The sequence below is a fragment of the Amblyomma maculatum genome, chromosome 1 (assembly GCF_055883805.1).
Source record: "Amblyomma maculatum isolate TAMU_Amacu chromosome 1, ASM5588380v1, whole genome shotgun sequence".
In the NCBI taxonomy this organism is placed as follows: Eukaryota; Metazoa; Arthropoda; class Arachnida; order Ixodida; family Ixodidae; genus Amblyomma; species Amblyomma maculatum.
The window spans coordinates 9,754,792-9,762,739 of NC_139344.1; the positions used below are offsets into that span (position 1 = coordinate 9,754,792).

Below are 7,948 nucleotides of genomic sequence, written 5' to 3' on the forward strand. Positions count from 1 at the left end.
TAGTACAGAATGTGGGGCCCTAGTAGGTCCGATGTAGGCAAGTGGGGCTGGGGCAACCATCATAAAACCTGCATTGGTCCCCGATGGGGCAAAAATGGGCAAGCCCCATTTGGGCTTGCCCCTGCTCCTCCCGCATGGGTCCCATAGCGGCGTAGCTCGGGCTAATGCAGAGCACATTCCTGCATCCAGACCACGAGGGTCCCTTATCGAATATTTGAGGGCAATTCAACCTAAATGTGGACTGTTTATGGGAAAGCCCTCATAGATCCGAAAAGAGGCCGCCACCATTAAATATTTGTCAAACCTACATTGGCCGTAGTGGGGCAAAAGAAACGGACATGCCCTCATGCTGCCCCAATCGACCCCTTGTAGGTTACATGAGGGCAAGTAAAATATGAATAAGAGCTCAATTTGGGCAAGCCCACGTAAAGCCCAAATGAGGCAGGCTTAGCTAAACCGCTTTAGGTCCCACATAGGATGTAATGGGGCTGGAAGGCGGGCATGACCGCATGGTACCAAAATCGGACCCTTGTGGGGAATTTGAAGGCACGTGCAACCGCAGGTGGGCTTGAGGTTCAAAAACAACGCCCAGCCCAATTGCGGCTGCCCACACAAAACAGCTGTAGGTCCCACATCGACCGTAATGGGGCTAGAAGGTGTGCGTGCAATTGTGTAATTATTATTTCCAACCTTTATTTGTATTAGATGGTGCCCTATATAACTATCATAAATGATTTGTATAACAGTTGTTGCCATGTTTAGTCGGTTAGAAATATTACATGGCTTGAGGTTTCGCACTCATGCAGATTGGGATAAAATACTAAAACATACTGAGTGCTAACTGTTGCTCCTTATGTGGTTGCTGTGGACAGCCTGCAACTCTCAGCACAATATTACTGTTCAGAACACACATCGCCATAGCCTGAACAAGATGTACATGAAGTCATTTTGGCTAGATTAATGTTATGAATGATTGTAAAATTTAATATTATGGCTGTTTAGAAAAATCAGACATGTATAAATTGATTTCTTAATTATGTGCACAAATATTGATTGAGAAAACATGGACTAGGGCTTCCCGTCAATTTCCTGCGTCAGACCCCTATGAGAATAATGTGGCCACGCCCAAGTGCGGCTTGCGCTATAGAACCTGCATCGGTCCTATGTCATTATCTCGTAAACCTCAGTAAACCTCGGAAAACTCAACCCGCTCCTGTCGGGTTGAGTTTTTCATCCTATAGGTGAGTTGATTAACGTCAACTCGCGTTAATCAACTCCTATAGGTGAGTTGATTAACGCCGCTATAGGTGAGTTAATTAACAAGCAGTCGTTTGGGCTGTGCACCGAGCAAAAGCTTCTGAAAGCTTGAAGAGTGGCTTTCCTAGGTACTTGCGCCGTTTGGAGAGCATGATGGCTAACGATCTCGCAACTGAGGAAATCAAAATGCAGAATAATGAACTGAATTATTTTACTTATACGATATATCAATTCATTATGCTCGTTTGAAGTATACACAACTGTTGGACAAGACAGAGTAGCGGTACCCGCAACATCCGCAGAAGCGCAGTGTTTCAGAGTAATTCAAACTGAAATTCTGTACAGTTGAGCTCATCTGATCCTTTCTCATTGTAAGTAAATGGTGCTGTCAAACGGAGGGCTTATTGGCAAATTGTCGCGGTTTTTCCTTTCGGACACTGTTGAAATGACATCCCACAGATGGAAAACGATGATGCTGGGAGCGTTTGCCCTGTTGTCTTTGTTGGGCTGTGCCGCCTCAGCGTGGGTCGCATCTGACTCCGAGATTCTACCATTCATGACTATCCCAGCACGAACAGCAAGGTGAGAATGCTCAAGGGACATGTTGTGCACTGACAAGACCTGTACAGCATGCGCTTGAGGGATTCAGTGCGTTGCACTCTTCCTTTTTCTAGTAATACAGCTCATTTTTATTTAAGAATAGTAAAGTTTCTTGCGCTTTGCTTTCCGAACCTACAGACATGAGCTATTAGGCACTCTACTCACTGAACGGCATCATATGAATTTTTACCTTCAGTGTTTCATTAAAGGGCGTCGAAATCGCAGTTGCAGGCATTTCTTTTTTTTTTTTCATTTTCGACTTCAACCAAAACGAGACTTTTTAGAGCAGAATGGAGTGCATTAGCTTGTGTTCGGGATAGCAAAACAACCAGCGTAATTAAAGGAAGAAGATAATCCATAAATGGCTGAAGTTTAACCCTGTTAAACCTAGTTAGGCGAAGCGAAATCATGGTTTTTCTTGGTTTTAATTTGGTTAATTAGGTTTAGACATGAACAGACATGGTTTTAATTACAGCGATTAAATTGGCGACTATGGAGTCTAGGATGCCTTCACCTACAAGCGGTAACACGTGATGCTGTATCTGCCATCAAAAAGTCAAAGCCAAATGATAAATGTCAAGGTCAAAAGTCAAGTTCAAAGGTCAAGGGTGGTACACCATAGGTGGTACCACGGTTAAGCTATATTGCCACACTGTGACCTCTGGCTCGTTGAAGGTTAAGCGACCGTGCAGGTTGACCTTAGCCGATACAAGGAGTGGCGAAGCTTTCGCTTCAAAAGACGCATGACACTTGCATGTGTGAGTTAAAAGCACAAGCTCAATACCTATGTACACCAAACTTTGTGGTCGTCCGTGCTGTGCATTATACTTAAATTCAATATGCGTTTGAAACTCAGCTTCTGCCGGTTGGTTTCCGTTATGAAATGAAATATATACTCTTGAATTTTACGCGAACGTGTAAAATTCCTAGTGTTCTTTCATTTTTCACTCATAACTGCAGTAAAATAGCCTTTTAATTTGAAAAATTAGCCTAGCCAACTTGAGATTTATGAAACTGAGAACGCATAAAAATACGCAAAACTGCGCTGGTAGCTGTGAACCGATTTTTTTTTTTTTTGAGAAACGAAAGGAAGAATTGTTCAATAGCTTCAAATATTTCCGTAAAACCCATCATTCAAAAGCACACCGCTGGTTAAATGACCCCACTACAGGTTTTTCTATGGAACAACATAATTTTAGGCAACAAAACAAAAGGGGCATGCCCTGGACGGAGATATTGTCAGCAGATGCTGTTTTAGTCCCGCTAGAGGGAAATTCACGCCAGTTCTTCATGGTGCAGGTTTTTCATCTTTTCGCGAAACGCAGCAGGACTAGTAGTCGCTTGCGATACCTTAAGCGCATAGAAAAAGCGCAACGAACCCAAATTAAAAAAAGCAGTGGTTAAACAGTCTAAAAATGTGCCTCATTCTAAAAAAAACTGCACATTATTATTATTATTATTATTATTATTATTATTATTATTATTATTATTATTATTATTATTATTATTATTATTATTATTATTATTATTATTATTATTATTATTATTATTATTATTATTATTATTATTATTATTATTATTATTATTATTATTATTATTCGTGCCTGTTTTCCTTGTTTCAGCTCCATGTTAGCAACCTTCACTTCATATTACGTGCGGCCTTCCTATCATGCCGTATGCTACTTCAGCGGTTGCATGACATTCCTTCTTCTGGACGACTTCAAAAAATGGCAAATGTCAAGGGTGTGTCTCCATTTAATATGATAATCTTGCCATTGTCTGCTGTACTGTTGTGCGTATGGGGCCTCTTCTAAATTTATGTCCTCCGTTCGAATAAAAGCTATTTTTGTTTGACTACCAGAAATAATTATAGTCGAATGATATCGTTCTACTCATCTGCTGACTAACGTTGATGGAAGGGAGTGCTGACAAAGATCTGCACTATGATGATAACTAGAACAGCGCGAAAACACTAGCGGGAAAATTTGAAAGGTGATAACAATGAATTCTCGACATATCGGCATAAGTATAACAAAACACCGTTGTTTGTTTGAGTAGTTTCCTCAAAAGGGAATTCAACTTTTTGGACCTCCTACTGAAAAAAAAAACAACAAAAAACTGTCAGAAGGCGAGTAATGCAGAATATTTTTTGTAAGAACTTGAGTGCTTTCAGTGTGACGCTCGTGAAATATATGTAAAGGAAGTCATTATAAGTAACCACCCACTATAAAAAGCACTAATGCATTACAAATCAAAACTATTCTTGCGCTGGCCTTATACTCCTATCATGCAATGAACCGCAAACAAACTTCGGGATGCTATTCATCGTTAAGCATGTGGTCAGCAAAATGGCCAGGCATTACCCCTTTTAGTTTCTAGACACCGTATATAATTGAACGTGCCCCTGCATGTGCTGTGTGTTAAAGAAATTTATCTGCACTACGATAATCCTGCGCACCGAAAGATTTACTGAGGCTATAAAATATTTATGAAGCATCATGCCGGCCATAGTTGCTGGTCGATCTGCAGCGTTCGTAGTTTTTCCGTAGTCAACGCTGATTATGCATTGCTTTTTTTCTCTCTCTCTTTTAGGGCATACAGCTTGTAGGCTGGAGCGCAGCAGTCGGTTGCCTTCTCTGCTCGGTCTTCATGAAGTTCCCCTGGTATGCAAGTCCTGATCCCCCATTGGGAGTTGTCAAACTGCTCGCGGCCTTCTTTGATCGCATCATGTGGTCGTTCTTCCTCGCTTGGGTTGCACTGACCTGCTCTGGAGGCCATGGTGGTGAGGGCCCTTGAGTATTTCTGTCGCAATGAAATGCTTGCTCTGGAGAAAATCTTGTGTGATATAAGCACTACCAGAGTTTTGCTCCAGTCTGTTTACAATCTGTTTATAAAACGCGATTCTACAGCATTTTTTTTTTCTTTTTTTTTTTTTTTGCGCAAGCGAGAACCATGCTTATCACGAATTCGTTTATTCTCGCAGGAATCTTCACCCGGTTCCTTTCGTGGAACGTTTTCGTGCCGCTGAGCAAGCTTACGTACGGCAGCTACCTCATCCACTACCCTTTCCTCATGCTCATGCTGCACGCATCGAGGGAACGTTTATTCTTTTCCCCGTTCACTCAGGTAACCACCTCTGGTGCCGTGTACTTCGTGTATTGAGCTTCTGCTACGGCAGTCTTGGTGGCGTGCCCAGCACTCGCTTAAACTGTACCTGATCCCATAGATTCCATCCGTATGGCTCCAACCATTTCTGCACAAGCCTTATTACACGAAATCTCTGATACAATAATGAAGGTTCTCTGCCTGCAATACATCCTAGAAAAACGTTTTGTGCCTCTGTATAAAAAGGTAAAAACCCGATTGGGACGAAAAGCCGGCGGCTGGGCCAAGGTTGGTACAAAGAAGAGCCAGCTGCGACCGGCCGCCTCTCACAGGTTGGCAGATGGAAAAGCGGAGAAAGGAAAGCTCCCTGTCTTCTGGCAGAGACCGGAAGGTGTTTTCCGCGGGAAAATGAAAAGCGTAATCAATTTAATGAGCATGTGTGATGACGCATTGTGCTATGTGCAGTCGTGCACTGTGTGTGTGCGTGGTAATGCATGGTATGGGTGGTATGCATGGTATTTTCTTATGCCGTCTCATTGTCCCAGCTAGCGGTAATTAAAGGGCCTCATAATTAGGGGGCCTCCAAGTTTCTCATTCCTCAGTCTAAGCTCCACTGAACCTGTGTTTTCAGGCCCTTCAGACAGAAGCAGGCAAGCATCTCCTATACCATTGCTGAGTAATGTGATTTTCAGTGAGCTCTAATTCCTGTTGTTTTGCTTTCTTGCGCACTAAAGCCATATAATACAAGCTTGGATACACTTATAAGAGAGAACATTTCGCCGAGCATAACATGATATATAACATGAAAGCACAAGGTGTGGGCACATATTAGCTTGCGGTTAGCGCAGTCCTAAAAGGTTTTCTTTGCTTTTACACTTACGACAATATCATATTTAACTAGTCGTGTTCACAAATTCACAAATTCTCCTTTTACATATTGCTGCTTTCTTAAAACATATATTTCCGTTACCTGCGTAACTTAAGTGTTCCGCATAGTATTACCGCATTTAAAACCACAGAGCCGAAAACAAAAGCAGTTTACGTATGTCGTGACTTCTTTTATAGATGGCAACAGGTTCGTATACATTGCATAAAAGTGAGATCTCTCGCTTGAGTCTGCCCAGCTGCCGAGAGGACGTACTTGACGGTGCACGATAAATCAGAAGCAGCTCTCTGCATCGGTGAATTGGCACAGTTCGCTTAGAATAGGTTTGTGATTTGGGGACTTAAGCTTCAGCCCCTAAGCTGCAGCTAGGCTTGCCTTTTCTTTTGACATTTTCAGTTCAAAATTAGCGGCATGCAAATCGTTCGTGATTTTCTCTGTGCTTGCGGTACCATTTAGGCGACACCAGAAGTCTTTATGAGCCTACATTGTCAATTAGAAAACCGTAAAGTAAGCTGGCTGTAACGGAAGCATATTAGGAATACAAAAACGGTGGAGGCGGTTCTTTGCCTTTGAGAATACGGAAACAAACTTGGAGAAAGCGACAGAGCTCAGGAATAGTATGTCGTTATTTTTTTTTTGTTTTTTTTTTTCGTGCTTTCATGCGCCTCTACTACACCTCTTAACGCAGCACACACCTCCTCTTTCATTTCAGGTAACCCTGTTTTTCTCGCTGCTCGCCTGGACCTTGTTGCTCGCATACGCGCAGTTCCTGGCCTGTGAGGCACCGGTAGCCGCTGTGGTCAAACTTGTCTTCGATGGACTAGCCCCTGGGGAAACATCGGCGAAAAAGACGGAACCACCGCCACAAGGCGCTGGAGGAGAAGACACAGGGGGAATATCTGAAGGCGGCTATGTACCGTCCCTTTGGACGAAACTGTGACCACGGCTTTTTTTTTCTTGCTTCCGTTGATACTTGTGCGCCACGATGATGGTAACCAATATTTCGCCCGCGTGAATGAAACCTTCTAAAACTTTACTACAGCTTTTTTTCCCCTTTGCTGTGTTGTTTTGTGCGCGTTTTATATCAGTCTTTAAATAAAGAGAAATATGAATTTTGTGTGGCCTCTCGCAGAAAGTGACCCATTAAAGGGATCATGAAACGCTGAAAATGAGGTTAAGCAAAGCGGAAGACATGTGGGTTTTCCCTCACTATAGTCATTTCATCACAATAGTTTTGAAACGAGAGCTTGACTGCGTAGGTAGAGCCGGTATTTGCGTGACAGTAAATTAAACCTACATTTCACCTTAAATGAGAAGCAGAACGAACTGTTATTCGGTTCAGGTGTATATAGAAACATGCGACAGATACTGTGTTTTTCCTTTCCTGAAAAATTGCCCAGATTACGTTACTTCCTAAGGCGAAATTTGAAAGCAGCTTATCAGCTATTTCACCTTTTCGATAGATTAAGGCAAAGATTTCGAGCAAGACACGTATGTACAATTACAGACTTTTTTTTTTTTTTTTTAATTTGTCACACCTATTCCATTAAGAAACACTCCACTAACAGTTCTTGGCTGTCATGAAAGAAGCTTTGTGGTCGGGGAAAAGAAGAGAGCAATTGAATTATCGGAAGGTTGCGGGAAGCAGCGCGCGGACCCATAGGAACGTTGCGCGATGAACAGATAGCGACTAACTGATGCCGCTGACGCCGCTAGCGAGTGAGAACGGGATGCACGCACCATGATGCGCTTACAGCGAGCCGGCGTTTCGGCAATCGGAGAGCACCCTCGCCGCCATGCAGGAAGAGGGGGGACCCCCTCCTCCTCTTTCTGCATGGCGGCGACGGTGTTCTACGCAGTCCCGTTACAGTGAACTAGAATATATCGGAGGTCACTTCAAGCGTTTGTTCAGTAAAGGCCAGTTCAGGCTCTTGTTTAAGCTCCCGTCGAAAGTGAGTATTCACTACAACCATAGCCTCCTTTATACATAAAGGAGGCTATGCTACAACACGTGCGTCGGTGTATGCGTGTTCTGCTAGGAGATCGGAACTCTTTGTGCTTTTCTTTCGCACATAATGGGGTAAGCGGACATGTGGCCTG

The 7,948-nt window shown here is 43.0% G+C and overlaps 1 protein-coding gene across 1 annotated transcript in view; it reads left to right on the forward strand.

Moving 5' to 3' along the window:
* Positions 1-6,911, forward strand: part of LOC146201625 (nose resistant to fluoxetine protein 6-like) — a 52,251-nt gene extending 45,340 nt beyond the window's left edge. Inside the window, exons 10-14 of the mRNA XM_084598817.1 lie at positions 1,717-1,824; positions 3,465-3,600; positions 4,450-4,639; positions 4,841-4,983; positions 6,561-6,911. Coding sequence (XP_084454943.1) covers positions 1,717-1,824; positions 3,465-3,600; positions 4,450-4,639; positions 4,841-4,983; positions 6,561-6,788 — 805 coding nt within the window. The 3' untranslated portion in view covers positions 6,789-6,911. The remainder of the gene's footprint in view (positions 1-1,716; positions 1,825-3,464; positions 3,601-4,449; positions 4,640-4,840; positions 4,984-6,560) is intronic.
* The last annotated feature ends 1,037 nt before the right edge of the window (positions 6,912-7,948 follow it).